At 34.9% G+C, this 21,616-nt stretch overlaps 1 protein-coding gene across 1 annotated transcript in view; it reads right to left on the bottom strand.

The window, feature by feature from the left end:
• The window catches only part of LOC150104442 (uncharacterized), a 242,607-nt gene that overhangs the window by 94,998 nt on the left and 125,993 nt on the right, over positions 1–21,616 (bottom strand). The window contains exon 6 of the mRNA XM_090395648.1: positions 16,169–16,237. Within this exon, the coding sequence (XP_090251774.1) occupies positions 16,169–16,237 (69 nt within the window). The remainder of the gene's footprint in view (positions 1–16,168; positions 16,238–21,616) is intronic.

Consider the following 21,616-nt stretch of genomic DNA (forward strand, 5'->3'; position numbering starts at 1 on the left):
CCATGCATGCTAGAACAGTAAAATGTGTTTTTTCATGTCCCGTTGTTTTTATGAAGACACCCTTTTCACCAACTGAGTTTACTGTTCGATTCCCAGGCATATCAAAGTACATGGGCATCACATCCATATTGCCAATTTGGGAAAGTTCATATCCGTAACACTTCTGTAATTTTATGATAAATTTATGGAAGGACTGCACTTTTTCTTCAAGCTGCTTTGGTAACTTCTGCGCAATTTTTGTTCGGTGTCATAATGTTAATGCTTTGCGTTCCATTATGAATGTTCCATAATGGAATGCAAATGCAAATCTGTTGCACCACCCAGCAAATTAAGAAAAAATGAATATCTGGTGTGTCCTTGAATTTACCACTCTTGAGTTGTAGAGCTCGAAAACGAATTGCATTTCTTGTTACTATAATGCAATCTTGTCGTTGCATCAAAATCCGTTCATTTAGCTTTCTGAGTTCTGGAAAGGATGCTACATCTACACGACAGGCAAGGTTCTTTTTGGGGATTTTTTCAAGACTGTCTTTTTGCTTACGCCAAAGTCTAATATTACTCTCTGCTACACAAATTCTCTCATAGCAACACTCTTATTATGTTCTTCTGCAAACTGCATGACATGCAATTTAAATCCTGCTTCAAAAGCTGAACGTTTACATTTCTGTTGGCACAATTTCAGGCTAGGTTTGTTTAATGAATAATATTTTAAATCGTAACTGCGCATAAAGCCATGTAAGTAGCTTAATGTGGAGATACGATGCGCTCAGTTGCCAAATGCAAGTGGGTCAAGTAGATTTGGTTGCATAGGCATTAGGTAGTATATATCGTGTGTGCAAGTCTAATAAGATGTTATATTTTTTAGGATCTGATATAATGCGAACCCCTAACTTTAAGTAGTATTTTTTACCATAAATTTTTTGCATTATACGCGATAATATATGGTAATTTAATTTATATTCTTATATACGTTGTCAATTCCTTAAGTGATTTAAAAATACATAACCAACGTATAAGCTTGTCTACGAGAATTAATGAGATGTAGTGGCTCTAAAGTTAAGCACTGAGCTGATGCATGATCATCAACAAATAGGATAGCATTCTCCTGTGAGTTCTTAGAGTGAACATGTCGCTCTACTGCTCGTGTAAAATAATTCACAAGCAAATCTTGAAAAATTTCACTGGTCACCCAATCTTTTCAATTAACTCTTGATTCACTGGAAGCATAGACAATAACATTCTTTAATACTCTGCAGATTTTCAGAATGACAGATAATGAGTGCCTTCATTTTGCAGGTGCTGAAGGCACTTGATCTCAACATCTATGCTGGACTATTTTTGATGGCTAGTGTCATGGCAACTTCTGTGTTAACAGAAGCTGCCATGATGAGCATGGAAGTAATGAAATCATGGTTGTAATGAGCAAACAGAATGATTTTAATTTACACATATTCCCATACAACTGCTCACTTTTATAATGAGCATACTGCATGGATACACCATATAAATTTGGTAACTATGCAAACTTTCTTAATTGCTCAGGTAGTTCTTGGAATACACAAACCTTGGATTAGACTAAAATGAAAGGAATGATCACCTGAATCGGATTACGAGCCAGTTTATAACCAAATCTTGTCCATGGCGACCAACCCCTCACTACCTACCTCTCCAGCGTCTAGCCTCTGGCCTTCCTCCATCACTACTTTACCTAAACACTGTTATGACTGAAAATCAGTTAAAAATGAACCCTTGCATCAGAAACGTGTCTACTAAAAGAAAGAATCTCTTGGTTTTGCAAAGGTATGAAAGATGTTGAAGCATGTAAAAATTTTTCTTTGTCCCTTCAACAGTATCAACATTGTGGAAGAATAAAAGATGTTTACATATCAGCATTGGAAAACAGCCAACTTAACCGAAACAAAAAAACTTTGAAAAGCATAGAAATGTTGAAGCATTGCTTTAATGGTTCACTACACAAAGTGCTGGATTCTCAATATATGGTCCACTGTTGAAGGCTCAAAAAAAAGTTGCTAAAAAATTTGGATGTACAATTTTATATTTAAGAATGGCTGGCTGAATCTATTTAAAAGCTGACACAAATATGTTATGTTGGTTTATAGAAAGATTAATTGAAATCATGTTTATTATCAATTAGTATTGTTTTTAATTACAGAGAAATAAAAACTGTTTAGGTTTTAAAATTATGGACAAATAAATTGTGTTTAATATTAAGTGCACTGTAGTTTATACAAGCATATTCATATAAATAATATCTAGGTATGCAATTATATTGTTTTCTCTCTCTAATACTTGTTTTTTTTTATCTATTTTTTATTGAGTTATTGAGAATTTAAAAATAAACACAAGGTAGATTAAATTCATCACTGATAGAGTGAGTAATGGTTATAATGGGGAAATTTCAGTCCCCATGGTGCTTGTTTATATAGATTCATTAAATAACAAAGTTCAACTGTATTTCATAATGCATTGTCTTTTAGGCATCTTTTTCCAGAAGAAACCAATTTCATCAAAGTTGAATACTTAGGGAGATGAATAACCTAGATCAAATTCTTCAACCTCTTCCACAAATTTGTTATCTGCATCTTTATCTTTGTATTCTGCCATCCCATGCCTCCTGAATTCTGAGAATTAACTGTTTCCTAAGTCATCCCCAACTAAGTTTAAATTTTAATGTGCAACGTTGTTCTTTTTTTTTTTTTTTAAGGTCAGAAAAGTGTCCTCCTCCTCATAAGTTACTATTGGCAACACACCTATCTTCATCACATCTTTACAAACCACTTTGGCAGTTTCTTTTCAAGAAACAGTAAAATTACCTCCCTTGACTTAACCACTTTTATGGAGCCGTGTGAATACTTTACAATCAAACAGTATTTGATTGTTTCTCATTGTATCTCATTGTCACATGTTAAATCAGCACATGTATCAATCACATGCTCACCTCCTTCAGCTTTTCAATGATACAAAGCTTCTTATTCAAATTCATAAACTTCTGGGCTTCAATTTTGCTTTTGTCTGAAACAGATTCACTAGCATCACTTCTCCTTTATTATGCATCATAACTAGGAAAATGGTTCACCAATTCAAAAAGTTATATTGAATCATTAAGCTTTTATATAGCTATCATAATTATATATGAAAATAATCAAATACAAACAAGATTAAATCATGAGCTATCATATATGAGAGAAATAAACCAAGGGGTCTGACAGGGATGTCCCCTCTCAGCAACTCTTTTTAATATTTACTTAAATGAAATAATAATAAAATGAAATAAAAATTTCCATCAAGGTATTAAACTTTCTCCTACTGTGAACCTAAAAAATAATTACAAATTCTGAAGATAACCTACAGAAAGCTATTTTAGATCTAAATGAGATAGCCAAAGATTATGGTATGATAATTTATATCATGGGCTGGTTGGCCGAGTGGTTAGTGTATCCGCTTTCCAGCCAAAAGGCTGCGGGTTCGAATCCTGCCGTGGGCATGGATGTTTGTGATTGTCTGTGAAAATAATAGTGATGGTGGTGGACAGTAGATGGCGTTAGTGTAGATGATGAGGTTGAGTGATGGAGATGGAGAGTTGTAAAGTAGGTGCCCTCCCTCGATGAGTCTTTGGACTCCTTGGAGTTGTCAAATAATAGTAATAGTAAATAGTAATAATATCAACAGAAAAATCAAAAACTATGGCCTTTAAGGGACAAGATCCAGCAAGAACTAAAATAGTAATAGATAACAAGATCTTAGAACAGGTGAATTCATTTAACTACCTAGGATGTACGATCACGTGAAAATGAAAAAGATATAAACGTAAAAATTGCAAAATATTTAAAAATAACAGGTGTAATTAACTCTATATTTAAACCAAACCTGGTTGAAAAACAAACCAGACTAAAAGTATACAATACATTAGCCCTACCAATCTTATTGTATGGAAGTGAAATCTGGATAACAAAACGAAAGGACAAAGATTAATAACAGCAGAAATGAAGTTTATGAGAAAAACTGCAAAATATACTCTATTTGATCACAAAAGAAATGAAGAAATTATGAAAGAATTAAACCAAGAATCAGTAATAAAAAAAAAATTAAAATATATAAACATAAATGGATGGAACACGTTCAAAGAATGAAAATAGAAAGATTACCAAAACAAGCCATTAGGAAAAAGAAAACCAGGACCTCCTCTTAAAAGATTCAACGATGACTTCTAAGGACGGAACAGGCCACACTTGGCCTAAATCCTTGATATGCATGCTGATGATGACTAAGCTTTTATTATAAATTTATAATAAAGAAATAAAAATTATTGCAATAACTATAGGGGAATTAGTCTGCTAAATGCAGGGTACAAAACATATGCAGAAAAACAGAATGGATTATAAAAAGGCCAATCTTGCAGTGATAAATTTTCACTCTCAAAATATTAATAGAGAAAGCAAAGAGAATTTCAAAAAGAAACACATTTGGCCTTTGTTAATTATGAAAAAGTCTTTGATAAAATTAACAGAGAAAAAGTTTTTTAAAATATTGACTGATCTAAATATAACAACCCAGCTCTTACAGTCTATTCAAGAAATATACACAGCAAATAAAATAGCATTTAAATTAGAACAAAATCAAGATGGAAAGACATATCAAGAGGAGTACAGCAGGGATGTACCCTATCACCTCTGCTTTTTAATATAATTATAACAATCTGGAAACAGCATAACCTATTTTGTATACAAATAAAGATAGTCTCCTGTCCTTTGGCACTAGAAGGGTATCAAATGGGAGGACCTCTGTAACTTCTATTCCTCCTTCCCATGGTCTGAATATTGCTTCAGTTCTTCTGATCCAAACAGAAATCACCCTCACAGAAATGATGGCTTTCATTCCTCATTCCACTCCAAATTCTCAGCCACCATACAAGCCTTGGTTCTCAAAACAGTGTGCCAATGCTGTAAAAGAAAAGCCTCTGCTTACCACGAATAGTTCAAGCCCAAAACTCCAGATGCCTACTCTGCAGCTTGCAACTGTTGTAAAAGAATCATCACCAAGTTCAAGTCAGACTTTCAAAGGATGAAATGCTGCAAACTCACTTCCTGCCCAAATGGCAGTTGCTCCTTCTCATCCCTTGACAAAGCCATTGGGTGCAACTTCTGCTCAACCAGGTTACCACCACTCTTTCACATCCTGATGGTACTGTAGTTACCTCACCTAAAGAGAAGGCCAACATACTGTCGGCCTTCTCTTTAGGTGAATCTCAATAATCTGAACACGAGGCATTTGGTCATGATGATATCCCACCTGTTGTATTCAGGGGCACAAAAATTGTGTCCCAGAACTAATACCTATTACATATCGCTTCTTCAATCTATTCTGTTCAACTGGCATCTACCCCTACAACATGGAAGCAGGTTCACATCCAGTCCATCCCAAAAAAAGGTGATAAAAGTCAACCAACGAATTACCATCGAATTGCTCTCACTTCTGTTCTCTCTAAAATTATGGAGAAGGTCATCAACAACCAACTCCTGAATTACCTAGAGTCATAGTAACTTATCAGTGACCAGAAGTATGGATTCCACCACTTGCAATCTACAGTGATCTTGGTGCTTTCGCCACCCACCTCTGGACTTAAGCCATGGAGAAATTTGAAGAAACTCACGTGGTTGCCCTCGACATTTAAAGGGCATTTCATTGGGTTTGGCACAGGGGCCTACTCAACAAACTGCCATTATATGGTCTGTCTTCCTCACTCTGCAACTAGATCACCAACTTTCTCACTTGGATGTTTTACTTGTCACAATGGATGTTTTACTCTCCTCAGATTTCCCCACCAATGCAGGAGTACCCAAGAGTTCTGTTCTTTAACCCACTCTCTTCCTCTTGTATATAAATGATTCTCTTAGACTTCCAATCCTATCCAGAGCTTTGCTGATGACAGTACACTTCATTCGTCTTTTTATGACAAATCTTGTGGTGTTCAAGTATTTGAATCCTCAAGATCTACCACGAACAGTGACCTGAACTCATCTCTTAACTATTTCCCAGTGGGGCAAGAACAACCTTATAAACTCCAATGCCACCAAAACCCAGTCCTGTCTAATGTCTTGCAAGAAACAGCTCACATCTCTCCCTCTTACCTTCAGTAATACTGAGATATCCAAACAGATTTTTCTTCTTGGACTGATCTGCACCTTCGATCTTTCTTGACACAACCACATTTCAACTATAGCTTCTGTAACCACCAAAAAGCTGTGTACTTTTTTGCACAAGACACTACTTCACACCTTCACAGCTGCTAACTCAATACAAAGCCCAAATCTGCACAGTCATGGAATAATGCTCCCATATTTGGAGTGAAGCACCAAAATCCTCTCTAAGATAGCTCAATTCTATCGAGAAAAAAGCAATCTAGCTAATTAATGATCCCTCTCTCACATATCCAATTCAATCCCACTCTAACAGACGTTTAGTTTCTGCTTTGTGCCTCTTCTACAGATACTTTCATGGAGAGTGCTCTGCTGAATTGGCCACTGTTATTCCTCCACTCTCCTCCAAAATGGAATGGCAACCCATTCCATTCATTCACAATCCTCCATACAAAAAAATCTAGTCGTCACATTCCCACTAACCACACTTTTACTCAACATCAAGGGATGACCTCTTGTTCTGTTCACTCTAGCCAAACACTGAAACAATTCTATTGCATCAATCCTATAAAACACTTTTAGTAACTTAATATTAATAAAGATTATCAGTAAAATCATTAAATGAAATTTAGGAAGAATATAATATGAGAATATCAAAAGTAAAGACGAAAATGGCTTTCAAAGGAGAAAACCCGATAAGAAGTAAAATAATGATAAATAATATTAGACCAAGTAAATACTTTCAAATACTGGAGATGCAACTTATATGAAGAAAGATACTGACATTCAAATATCAAATTTTGTCAAAGTAAAGAATATAAAACAGCATAATAAATAATATATTTAAGCCATCGTTAGTACAATACCACACCAGAATCAGACTTTATAACATACTGTCTAAACTAACTTTATTATATGGAAGAAAACATGCACCATAAAAAATAAGAATGAAAAATGCATTCAAACAGCAGAAATGAAATTTCTCAGAAAAATAGTTGGATATAGCAGCCTTGGTTGGCAGAGTGGTTAGTGTATCCAACTCCCCAACCAAAAGGCTGCAGGTTTGAATCCCACCGTGGGCATGGATGTTTGTTATTGTCTGTGAATATACTAGTGGTGGTCAGGAGTAGATGGCGTTGGTGTAGATGATGAAGGTAGTTGTGGTGGTGGAGACTGAGAGTCATAGAGCAGATGCCTCTCTCAATGAGTCTTTGGACTCCTTGGAGGTGTTAAGTCATAATAATAATACCAAGTGGGACCATAAAACAAATAAAGAAATTTTACAATCCCTGAATATAAAACCAATTAACCACTATATAAATAAATATAAACAAAAATTGTTAAAACATCTAAATCAAGTGCACAATAGCAGACTGTCAAAAATACTATATTTTTGACAGTCTATAGCCAGCCTGGTTGGCCAAGTGGTTAGCATATCCACTCTCCAACCAAAAGGCTGCGGGTTCGAATCGCACCGTGAGCATGGATGTTTGTGATCGTCTGTGAAAATAGTGGTGGTGGTGGTGGCAGATGGTGCTGGTGTAGATGATGAAGGTAGTTGTGGTTAGTGGAGTGGTGAAGACAGTTGTGGAGCAGATGCCCTCCCTGGAGGTGTTATGTAATAATAATAATAATATAAAATAAATGAAAAAAAAAGAATTGGAAGACCAAGAAAGTGATGGCATAATAGTGGAACAGGCCACTTGCAATAAAATCCATGATAGGAAGAACACTAAGTTTTTAACAATAAAAATTGTTTGAACGTTCCAAAATTCCAAAATAAGTCTTTGGCATAGTTGCTGGTTAAAAGCTCATTGTATTCTCGATGATGCCACAGATATAATCAGGAATACAATAAACCTTAACATAAATCCTTAGAGGGTGCTATTGTGGTAGGCAGCCTTGGCTGTTTGAGTGGAAGTCTAAGAATTAACTGTCTCCCAAATCTGGAAGTTTCACACAAACGTATTTATTAAGATTTGATTGGCTTTTTTAAATCTGCTGCTGATTCAAAAAATCTCTCGAGTTTGTACACTGGTGTCCAAAACTTAAGGACAAACACTATTTCTGAAGATTACAATCCCAAATTCAGACAAATCAGCTTGTGGCAATTTGTTAAACTGACAATTTAGTAGAAAGCAGGTACACTTTCAAATTTTTGAATCGCACGTAAAAGGTGCTAAGTGGTAGCATTCGACAGGATAAAAGGCAAAAGGCTGCACCAAGTAAATTGTGTTTGGAGGAAGCTCTTTTCATAAAGGAATAAAGTTGCAAACCTGGATGTCTTGTAATGTTTCAAAAACATCTAGATGGGGAAGAATTATTGTAAATCGCATGGGGAAGAATTATTGTAAAACTTCAAGGCCATAGAATTACTGATATTACCAGAGTTTAGAATCTCACATAGGGTTATATCCAGTTATATCCAGGCTTTGGACAACGTTTCCAACCAATGAAATGTGTTTGAGATGTTTGCTAAGAAGTTGCCCAAGCTCTATCATGGCACTTGAAGACATGTTTGGTTATAACAGCAAAACATAATTGACACACCACAGCAGGTCAGCTTTATTCAAGCACAGATATAGATATCTTGACAAATGTGACAAGAAGTCTACAACTCTGATACTAAGAAATACAGCTACTATATGCTCAAAGGCCTATAGTAGTTTGTATTCCTTTATCTACAGATCATTGTAGAGTATGTTTTCAGTAGTGTTGTATCCATAAAAATTGGACACCAATGGGCTAATGTACTCTTTACAGATGACTCATTTTAGTCTTTCTCCAATTCTATATGACACTTGATCTGGCGTGAAAGTGGTACTGCTTATCATTGCAAGAATGTTCTTGAAGGGGACAGATATGGCAGTGATGGGGTCACAGTGTGGGGGACGCATTGATGGTAAAAAGGGACTATGACTGGTGAATGATATTGCAATCAAGTTCTTCAGCATCATTTGATTGTTTTGTGGTGCTGTAGGTGACAAATTCATTTTTATTGATAACAATGCCACATCACATTGTACACAATCAGTGGAGATGCTTCTGGAGACTGAGGATATTAATCTAATCAAGTGGCCAGCATGCTCCCCAGATCTCAACCCAGACACATTTGGTAAGAAATATAATGCACTGCTACTCGAAATTCCCTTCCAAAAGTCAAACAAAGCCTTATCCTTGCTCTGAAGGAGGAGTAGGCCAGTTTGCCTCAAGAATTACTGAATGATTTTGTGCTAAGAATGGTATGACATTGTGAGTGCTGCATTGCAGTTCAAAGTGGACATGTCTGTGCCATTGTAAACGTGGGGGGGGGTCTTTTATATGCTCTTTAAGCTATACTGCCTTCCGTACTTGCCTTCTCATTCCTTGAACACAGAAAATTTATTTGATATGCTGCTCCACTGATGTCCGTTTTCTAGTAATAACAAGTGGTAAATGCATCCAGTAGTTTTCCCATTACATTCAAATTATCCCTGATTAATTAATATCTGCAGTCGTGGTCTACTATCTATCCTTTACTATCCTTTCTCCTGGGTTCATGCTTATAGGCTTTAATATTTTTTTTCAGAACAGTGCTCAAAGAATTAAATATCAGGCAACACTCTATTAACATTTAAACAACACATTCATTTACCATAAAACAATTTACACTATTATTCATTTAAAGAAAAATTTGCCTTAGTTTAACTTTACATAAAACAATTATGTTAAAATGCACTTTCAATTCGTGAAAATCATGTCACATAAATAATACATATCATTTATGTGACATGTATTATTTATGTGATCAATAAATAATAATCCTTTCCAATATCAAGTTTCTATTCTAAGCAATTATACTATTAACAAACTGTTGCTCCTTAATTGTTATACACACAAGAATATCATTACACATAAAAGTACAATCCCTCTGATACTAAGATAATACTCTAGGCAAGATACACCATTAACAAACAGTTACTCTCTGACTGTTACACAGACAATCTTCTATTACATCTTTAACATTTTAAATCCAACCATTAACTTTGCTCAAATTCTGCAGTTTAATCTTAACAGTTCCCTAATAAAGTTCTCCTATAATTCACAAAACTGAAGAAAAAAAATGAACTCACTTTAGGGCTGCTACCCACTGCGTATTCTCAATCCCTGGCTTCGGATCGAAGTCCTAACCTTTTCTTCCCGTACCAGTTTTTCTCTCTTCTTACACTGGCAATAGAAGAGAGAAAACCTGATACAAATGTAAAAATTTGCTGTAGCTTAATAATGCCAGAAAGCCTTACATCAATTTTTACAGAAGTCAAGCCCTGTAAGGATGTTATAAAAAAAATAACCTGTATATCTATGTAAATTTAAAACAGTTTGTTAATGTAAATAATCCCTATGGAAATGATCTGTACTTGCTGCCCTAAAACAGAAAATATTAGAATGTATTGAACAAAAGCAATATCTTGCCACCAGAAAACTTTGTATGTTAGCTCCGTATAAGGACATAAAATTTTTTTGTGAATTCCACCTGTAAACACTCAAGGTCAGTGTCAGAAGGACCGACAAACTTCAGACACACTTCCACTGCCCAAAACAAATAGGATTAAAGAAGTGTAGAAGAAGATCAAAGAAAGGGTCAGTGTCGAGGAAAGAACAAGGGATTGTACCGAAATATGTGGGGTCTCATGTCTTTGTGCAGGGATCCGAAAGAAGGTGGATAAATGGCATTGGCTGGAAGATCGAGTATCGGTTATACATAGGTCATTATCGGTTATCCGTAGGATGTAAGCCATCGAGGACACGACTTCAAGAGAAGTCATACCAGTGACCTGAAAGAAAGATGAAAGGAACCGATCCACCAGGCAAAGCATTGATCTGATGTCAAACCTTCACCAAGAGCTGTTGTATGGAGAGAGGGAATTTTAGAGCGGGAAGGAATTGCTCCATTAGTTCAATGCGCATGCAAGTACTCCTCAAGTTGTTAATCTTTGCCGGATGTGCAGCGAGGAAATGTGTTGTTTAAATGTTAATAGTGTTGCCTAATATTAAATTCTTTGATGCACTGTTCCAAAAAATTATTAGAGCCTATCAGCGGGAACCCAGGTGAAAGGATAGTAAAGGATAGATAGTAGACCACAACTGCAGATAATAATTAATCAGGCATAATTTGAATGTAATAGGAAAACTACTGGATGCACTTACCACTTCTTATTACTAGAAAACGAACATCAGTGGCGCAGCATATCAAATAAATTTTCTGGTGTACAAGGAATAAGAAGGCAAGTGAGGAAGGCAGTATAGCTTAAAGAGATATTATAAAATAATAAAGATAGAGCGATAGGATAGAAACCAACACGTTTAAAGACATATTCCATACTGAAATGTTTCTCTGCATAGTTATCTGTAAGCACTGAACATTAATTCCTTAACTATGTTCTTAGAAAATTTGTAACTTTTGCCAAAAAATATATTGCAATTTGTATGAAATTTATAACACATTTTTTGTGTAATATAATTCATTAGAATGCTGGCAATAAATTTAAGCCCACATTTGACTGTAATCATGAAATTTTTTTCATATAAAGGTAAAAATATAGTTCATTCTTAGCTTTGGACACCGTATTTGCTTTGGTGAACAGCAGTCTTTTTTCCATTTACAAGCTGTCCAAGGCATGATCAGCTAGACCTGACTCACCATAATTGGTGTTAGTTCTGTCTTGAACAGAAATATATTAACCACCACAATTATGGTCAGTCAGGCCTAAACAACTACGCCTTAGACATTTGCACAGGATTGAATAGAAAAAAGACAACTATACTTCTGTTCATATTTATAAATTTAGGGAGACAAAAAAAAACACGTGTTGAACAGATTATTTTATTAATTAGTGGTACCTTGGTTTGCGAGCATAATTCATTCCAGAAACGTAATCGTAATCCAAAGCACTCGTATATCAAAGCAAATTCCCCCATAAGAAATAATAGAATTTCAGATGATTCGTTCCAAATTTCAAAAATATTCATATAAAAATTATTAATACAAAATACATAAAGTAATCGAATTTATTAATTACATTACAATTACATAGTACAGTAAATACAATTAATTGCACTGGGTAGGATGCCTTTCATTGTCACTAACGGAATCATTGCTGTCTCATCGCAATTAAAAACTTGCTGTGGCTGGTAACACTCAGAAACCACGAGCTTCTGAAACTCGACAAGGATCATCACAGCTGCCTTTGCGTCCGAACTCGCAGCCTCCCCGTGCCTCACAACACTATCGATGCCACTTCTTTCAACCCTTTTCTTCATCGGGGGCATTGTTGTAGTACAGTTAATAAAGAACAGTCACTACATTTGGACACAAAATGAAAAAAATGCTTTATGCACACACACGTGGTCACAACGCTAGCACGAATGTTGGCTATAAGAATGAGATATGCCAACTGAGACCGCACATGCGAGACGATTACCTGCAATCCTGAGCGGCTTTTGATCACATGACGCTCGGCAGGCAAAGCGTATAGGTAATACAGTACTCATATTGCAAGACGTCGCTCATTTATCAAGTTAAAATTTATTAAAAATTTTTGCTCATCTTGCGAAACACTCGCAGACCAAGTTACTTGCAATCCAAGGTACCACTGTACTAATAAAATAAAACCTGACGTTTCAACCTCTGTATCGAGGTCATCATCGGAAGGATACAAGTGTATACGGAACCAATCTACATGCTCTAGCCCTGTATACCAGTAAACTAAATCTATGTAGTGAATTAATCCTCTTCCCTGGCCTGACCTCTCATGATAAAAAACATTAATTAATTAAGTAAATAAAATAACATAAAATGAAAAATAAATAAAAATATAAAAAATTAAAATTAAAATTAAACTAAATAAAAAATAAATACATAAATTAAACAAAAATACAACTACAACATGTATTAATATACTTCTGGATTTGTACAGTTCAGATTGCTATAATATGATTTCCTTCAGTTTGCTGGGATTCTTGTAGTGGGATTTTTCTCATCTTTATACAACTTCCAAGGATGGCCTCTTGTTCTTCCCCTCTTAACATCCACTCTTTTTATAATTCCCTATGTATTAATTTGGTAGAATACCTTATTTACTATGGTATCTGCGACATTACAAGAAATGAGCACACAGAATCCCTTAACTCTAAGGTCTCTATCATATCTCCTCTTTTCTTCCTATCCACCAAACCCTATAATTCACATTCCCTCAACCACTATGCAGAACCAACACTCCATAGCCCCATTATCACTTTGGTCATTCGTCTTTGGATCCTCTATAGTGTTTCTACATCACAATGAAAGTCAGATGGCCAAATCTGAGCACAGTAGTCTATGTGTAGTCTGACCAAAACCTTATATATAGAAGAAACATCACTTCCTTATTTCTACATGTTAATATACTTTTCACTAACATGAAAAGAAAAGAAATTCTCAGTTCATTTCACCTTACCATTACTATCACTACAGTAAAAATGTGCTGGGAGTTTGGTTCTTCTTGTCTGGGGTTGTCCCCATATAGATGTTTAAACTCCCAGCACATTTCTACTGTAGTGATTCCCTTCATCAAGTCAATTTCTTATCAAATAGCCAGAATACTAAAAGCCAACAACATCAGAGTGATGTTGTGGGCTTTTAGTATTCTGGCTCACAACATCAGAGTGATCTTCAAACCAACCACCAGTATCAAACATTTTTTAGGATCACCAAAAGACAAGGTGCCATTCTACAAATATGCAGGAGTATATTACATTCCTTGCTCCTGTGGTCTCGCCTACATTGGACAATCTTCACGGAGTTTGGAGATCAGACACAGAGAGCACGTTGGTGATGTAAACCACAACAGAAGTATTTCTTCCGGCTTAGCACATCATTTCTATACGTCTAACCACACGATAGAGTGGCAAAATAACTCCATCATATTTAGACGACGATTATAGCTATCGTTTATTCAAGGAAGCTACAGTTCATGGAAAAACCTCATCCTCTCTCTAAATCCATCTGAACTGTAGCTAGCTAGTAATCACATTATGCATTTACAACAAACACTCATGCATGATAATGATTAAGAACAATAAGTCCACTCAGTCTCTGTCACGCACAACCTTAGTTACTAGAGTGTTTACAACATTTTTAATGTTCCTTTCAATTTGCATTTACTAGTATTTTTTATACTTTTCCATCAACACCTTGAAAAAGCTAGACAGTTTGCTAGCAAAACTGGTAGGCAAAGAATGTTAAAATATTTGTATATGGTCAGTATTAACGATAAGTTTTTTATGCTTAACTTTCAAACGACCAAATATGTTTAATTTGATTAGTTGTTTTGAAAAGCTAAACCAGATCTTTCTTTTTGGCATCTTTAAAAATGTTTTAACATGCAGATTTCTTCAGAGCACTGTGTAATCAACATAATAAATGCCGCACAAACAGTAAATGTTACAGGTATTTGCATTTCTCATTAAGAATCCAGAAATCTTGTATGGTGCAGTGAAAGTCATTTTTATGTCATGATTTTGTGGAAACCGAGAAATTTTGTCCATAACATTGTGAATGCACCTTTGAGTTATTTGTCAATAATGAACATTAGCTGTTTTGTCAGAAAATTCAAAGAAGCTTCCTAAATCCTAAATGCTATGCACCCTCCCCTCAACAATACGAATCAAGGAATGCACCGAGTTTGTTTGGTTTTCAATCATCGAAAATTCTAACTTTATCATAATACCAGCTAGTACACCTACTTTCACACATTCAGTGTTTATTTTAATTTTCATTTAATTTTTTTTTATTGTTTAATGTGATATATTTTACATTTTTAGCTATTTACTTTTATAATAATAAAAGTAATAATATTTTATAATAATAATAAGCACACGTCTAATGAAGTGTCAGCACAATGAAACTATTCAAGAATTTGTCAATTGTTATATTATTTGTCAATTAGGTTTTATTACATTAGTTCTCATCATGTGGTTATTATACCTGAATTTTGAAAAATGCTTGATGCTATCCAGAAGAGAGCAATCTAGTCAAAATCCCCATCTCTCAGTGATTCACTCTAATCATTTTCTCACAGATGTTCTTTCTTATGCAAAGAACATCTGTGAGTTGACTATCACCATTTTTCCATCTATCTTTCAAGTTTTTTCAAAATTCAATGCTGATTTTTGTGTGGTGAATTAGCACTCTTTAAATACATCCAATTTTAATTTGTTCCTAAAACAAATGAACACAAAAATCCTGTCACAAACTAATACACTACTAGTATAAACGATATATCTGCACCATTTCAGAAATGAACTTTTCTGTTGGTTGTGGTTTTGGAAAGTTATCTTCCTGCATTTTTATACATGGCCCACCATATGGATTGTGTCCACATGAAGATATGTCCAAATTACAGTGCACATGTCACATCTTGCCTGAAAAACCCTTTAGACTATGCAAAATGAAAAATTATAATTAAATTAAATATGATTCTATATAGAACTATTTTTAACATTTGAGAAGAAATCTAAGAGAATAAAATGTCACAATGCATTGCTCCATTTTTTTTTTTCATTTTTCTTTTAAATTACAACTAGATTGTATCTTTCATTATGCAAAAACCAGTAATAATCTTCATTTAAAATAAACTTAATTACACCTACTCAAACACATCACTACACAACAGAGAAACATTGCTGACCTATCAAACATTCACAAGAGCTGTTTAATCAAACAGTTTAGCACCAGTCCTCCATTAGAGTTTTATAATGAACATTGTGTAACATAAATGAAGCAAATTCTGTCTTAATAATTGTTGAATCCAAAGAACTACATATGCAGATCATTTAGCTCACTTATTTGCTGCTTTGCATAAGCTCAAATAAGAATCAAAATGATCTTCAAATCTCTGTCAGATTGAGAGCACAGAAACATTACCTAACTACCGAACATCCACAAGTCATAATTTAATCAATTAGAAATTTATTAGGGAAAAAAAAATTACCTTTCTGCATATGCTTTACATCCAGCTATCTCCAAATCTTCTATAGTAGTGCTGGCAGCACTTTCACAACTAAATTGTAGAATTAATTATAAAACAATATTAAAAAAACATGTAATAAGCAAGTCGGATGTCAATAATATTAGAATAAATATTTTGCTGAAAATATTTCAAGTAGCAGGGATGCACAAGTGTTTTATATGAAAACATTTGGTAATCTTCAAGTTATGGAAAAAAGTTTTCGTGTTAGCAATTATTCACAACTTGAACATATATACACAATGCCACAAAAACAAAATATATAACTCATTTCAAACCACCATCTGAAGATGGTTTGAAAGGAGTTATGAATCTAGGAGTTGTGGAAGCTGAACAGTAAGGTTGGATTTAAAAAAATTACAGCCAATAGTTTTTCATCAAATAATGTCTCTGTAATTTTTGCAAAATTAATGCAGCCATACTTGAAATATGAGTGCTTCATTTTTGCTGCTATTCCAACAGTCTCAGAGTGTAACAAATTCTATGACATACTGTAATTTTCTCCTATTTAATCCTGTGTAATGATGTCCTTTGGATAAAAAGATCTGGGTTTGAATCCTGTCTAGTAAGGAAAGAACCTCTATAAGCACTTTTCAACTGAGGGTGTGCTAGCTGGTCTCAGAGAAGAATGGTAGGGTTTTCCCCTCCTGGAAACTCGGATTTTTCATGCTACAAAAACATACAAATCAGCCAAGAAAATATGCAACCGACAGACACAACGCAGCATACATTAACCACTGTCAGAGCATTAATTAGGTATGTAAGAAACCTAATTAATTTTTAGCTTCTAAAAAACCTACTTTTATATGTAGGGAATTTAAATGCCCAGCATCCTAAAATACACTTCATAAAAAAAAAAAAAATCAAATAACTGTCTGCCCTTTTTAGACACATCAGTTATACATCTTTCGAATGGTTCTTTAACTTTTCTGTTTATAGAAAGGTCAAACATACACATACTTAGACAATATCTTCCAGTGTATATGAGTGTGTAAATAACTACATAAACAATCACACCATTATATTAGGTGCATTATGAATCATAACACACCTAAAACACTAACACAGAGACTAGGTTTAATGATCCAGCATCTACCACAGAAGTGAATTATCTTCATCCCACATTTTCAGCCAATGAAATGGCTCCACGTACAGCCATTATTGGCAAAAAAATAAAATAAAATAAAATGAAATGAAGGGGTAAAAAAAAATTATTCCTGTTCTTGCATAAGACACAAGAACAAAACAAAATCACTGATATCCCTTATATCTGGAGTATATCTGAAAAGTACTAAATAAATATATTCTCCACACCAGACATCAAACTGACAACCCTCCACATAAAGACAAACTTCTGTAACATATCCAGGAGTGCATATATTGGCCTGCACTTGCAGCTTGACCTGGTATCCAAGGATAGGAAGAACTGTAAACTGCCTTGAAGAACATTTGAAATACATTTGATACTCTCATTACAGCAAATCAGAATTGGCAAACCACACTTTGGATATTAAATAGAACAATGCTATTATACAAAGTCTAGCAGAAAAGTAATGAGTTTTTTTTATTGTAACAATTGGCAGCACTGTCAAACCAACAATGATGTGGCATGTTAGAGCGATTTCTGCTCTTTCCATCAGTACTGATTTCTTGTCAGTAGGTTAAACACCTGTCGAATTATTGTTTTTAGTAAGTATGTCTGGCGTGTTCAGCACAAAACTGAAGAAGAAAAATCTTCAATGTTGTGCAATTAAATTTTGTGTTAAACTAAACAGTGCTACTGAAACATTTAATAAAATTAAGTAGGCATATAGTAATGATTCTGTATCACATGCTTAAATGGGACAAGATGTTTCTGAAGGAGAGAGAGAGAAAGCATGAGCAAGTCCAAAACAAAAACCACGATTGTCATCTTTTTTAATAGCCATGGCATGATCCACTAAGAATTTGTATCTCCTGGAGTGAGTGTCAATGAAATTTATCACAGAGAAATCCTTAAATGGTTGCAAAAATGCATCTGAAAAATGGATGTGTTCAGAAATTGTGTTTGACTGGATCTTGCATCATAATAATGTGCCTTCTCATTCTACACTGTCAATATGCAAATATTTAGACAAGTCTAAATACTTGGATATTGACAGTTCAAAAGGGTTCATCTTGTTCTTGAGCTTGAGGAAAGGAAAAACGTCACAAGCTCAAGAACAAGATGAACCCATTTTGATACTATAGAAAACATCCAAAGAGCCATAAATGAGCTAACAGAAGAGATCTTCCAATCAGATGTACTGCATGGAAGTGGAACTGGTGCATTTTGTGCAGGGAAGAGTTAGAGTGACTATGACGTATCAGACAATTAACTGGATATACGATTTTATATAAATTTTGTCTCATTTTTCTGCAAGACCTCGTATACCTGTTTTACATATTATAACACACTAATAGTATCTCCTATATTAAATAGTACAGGAGATACTATTTTTAGAGTCAGCAACAAAAAGGAAGCACTCTTCTCCCCAAACCTTAACAAGTGTGGCTGCATTAATTGGTAAAAATTTGGATTTCAGATAGTTATTTTTAGACAAATTTAAACCTATCAGCTGTAATTATTAGTGTTATTTGAAATCCAGCCCCAGAGGGTGCACAACAGAACTTTAGTTATTTGTGTGTTATAATTTTTAAATCCTTCCATATAAACTAGATTGCTTAGTGTATAGTGACAAATTCTTGTATTTTGAAGATGCTATATTTGAAAGAGGAAATATTAGCAGCTTAATAAATAATCTTATTATGTTATTATGGTGTTGTGAGAATGCCATTAAAATTAATAAGAACATTTAGCAATCTATAATCAATGTGTGCACAGTGAACCTCATTCTTTGAAAAAAGAATACTCATTAGATAAGTACAAACCCATCTGTCATGAAACCACTACTGTCTGGACCTTGAGCATGTAACATCATTAGACAGAGTCATCAATTTGCCAAATGTGGATAAACTATCAGTCCATCACAAACTAAGTTCATATATTAATTTATATACATTAAGAATTTTATTAAAATAGCAATTAACTCCTGACAGTCCAATTTAATTCCACTACTTTTCCTCTGTATAAAACTTCATTTCAAGAGTGAACCATTTTCAGTGGGATCATCTATTACTAACTTCTCAAGCTGGTGATCATGGAAAACAGTGTTCATCATGGAGCCTTCCTTTCTCGTAGTTTTCCTAAAATGCTAACAACTAAGACTACCTCAATTCAGCATACATTATTAGTCAAGTTTTTGTGATACATTATTAATAATTAAGTAACATCATAGGTGGAAGATGAAATTCATCGTTCAGCAAGCCCTGATTATTGGATGCCTCAAGTGGCTCGGATAAAATTCTATGTTTGATATCTAGAGTAAGGTTTCCAAGATTAAGGTAAAAAAATAAATTTAAAATATATACAAAATACTTAAAATATAAATAAAAACCACAGCCTACCTACAGTACCAGTGCATTACAGGTTCACAACCTTTCATGGGAGGGAGTTATATAGAAACAAAATATAAAATAATTGTTTGCAACCTTTATTGTTTTCATTCTCCATGCCACTATGGGTGAGATCTTCAATGCTATATTTAAAACTATATCCAGCACTTTTAATGGTTGCTAAGTCCACAAGAAAAGTATGGGCTCCTATTACAAATTGACATTCACTATATAATCAGCTTGAATTTCTGTGCATACATGCTCAAGTTTGGTTTTGATTTGCAATGAGGTTTTGGCAAGGACTCTTGCCAAAAGGATGCTATGAGGTTTTGGCAAGGACTCTTGGTATAGCAAACACCTTTTTAGGCAACCATTCACTACAGCAAACACCTTTTTAGGCAACCATTCACTACAGCAAACACTATTATAAAGTCACTCACAGTAACAAAGCAATACAGAGTCCTTGCCAAAACCTCACAGCATCCAATTGAGTGAGGTGGGCAAATATCAGAATGAGGAATTAGACAATGAGACTTATTCGTGCCTATGGTTCAAAAGAAGGTTCTACTAAGGAAGAAGTGTAGAAATTTTTTGAGGCATTAGAGAAGGCAGCTGGCACAATGGAAGTGTTGATCCCTGTTAGATATCTAAACAGCAGAGTAGGAAATGATTACCAGAGACAGAGAAATATTTTGAAAAAATTTGGAGAAAACAGAACTAATAATACTGTTGAGTACCTGTTGGATTTCTGTTCAGACCATGGAAGAGTAATTACTAACAACATCTTCTCTCCATGTGAATTTATGCATAAAAATATGCACAAATTCATATGAAGAGAAGATGCAAGTAATAAGAAAGGTCTCACTGACTATGTTATTACTGATAGCATGTTTTCCCACTGGTTGAGGATACAAGAGTAAACAGAGAATTTGATATGGAAGTGATAACCATTTAGTGTTGAGAAGGATAAAATTGAATTGAGAGTTTATTTTTCACTTGGTTAGACTATAATAAGTTTAGTTTAATCCTTTATCCAAGCGTGAGCAAACAAAGTTTGCACCTGAAAGTATCTTCAGGACTTGGGTAAGGTAGTACAATACCAGGCAACTCATTGAAAAGGTGGAGAAAGCTCTCATCACACCTATCTCAGTATCTCTCATAATGCAAAGCACAACTCCTTGCAGATATGTGTAATGCTATGCATTAAAGCAAGGACCACTACCCGTACCGGCTTTGACAGTGGGAGCCAGGCCCAGTAGTGGAGACACCAAGGCAGAAGCAATGAGAGGTCAACCCAAACCTATAGGAGTTGCCAAAGGGTGTACAACCTTATTATTAAATTACTCCGAATTCCACTGACGAGACCTCAATAAAGGTCGAAACCGGTATGGGTAGTGGCCCTTGCCTTAATGCATAGCATTACACATATCTGCAAGCAGATGTGCTTTGCATTATGGGAGATACTAGGATAGGAGTGATGAGAGCTTTCTCCACCTTTGTAATGAGTTGCCTGGTATTGTACTACCTTACCCAAGTCCTGAAGATACTTTCAGGTGCAAACTTTGTTTGCTCACACTTGAATAAAGGATTAAACAAAGCTTATTATAGTCTAACCAAGTAAAAAATAAACTCTCATTATCTTTCTCTGAATCCGGAGTAATTTAATAATAAGGTTGTACACCCTTGGCAACTCCTATAGGTTGGGATGACCTCTCATTACTTCTGCCTTATTGTCTCCGCCTGTCTCCCACTCACGAGACCTCAATAAAAGTCGAAACCGGTATGGGTATTGGCCCTTGCCTTAATGCATAGCATTACACATATCTACAAGGAGATGTGCTTTGCATTATGGGAGATACAGAGATAGGTGTGAAGAGACTTTCTCCACCTTTGCAACATTGCCTGGTATTGTACTACCTTACCCCAGTCCTGAAGATA

Source organism: Typopeltis vanoorti, chromosome 7 (assembly GCF_054136105.1).
Source record: "Typopeltis vanoorti isolate ZY-2024b chromosome 7, IOZ_Tvanoo_1.0, whole genome shotgun sequence".
NCBI classification, from domain to species: Eukaryota; Metazoa; Arthropoda; class Arachnida; order Uropygi; family Thelyphonidae; genus Typopeltis; species Typopeltis vanoorti.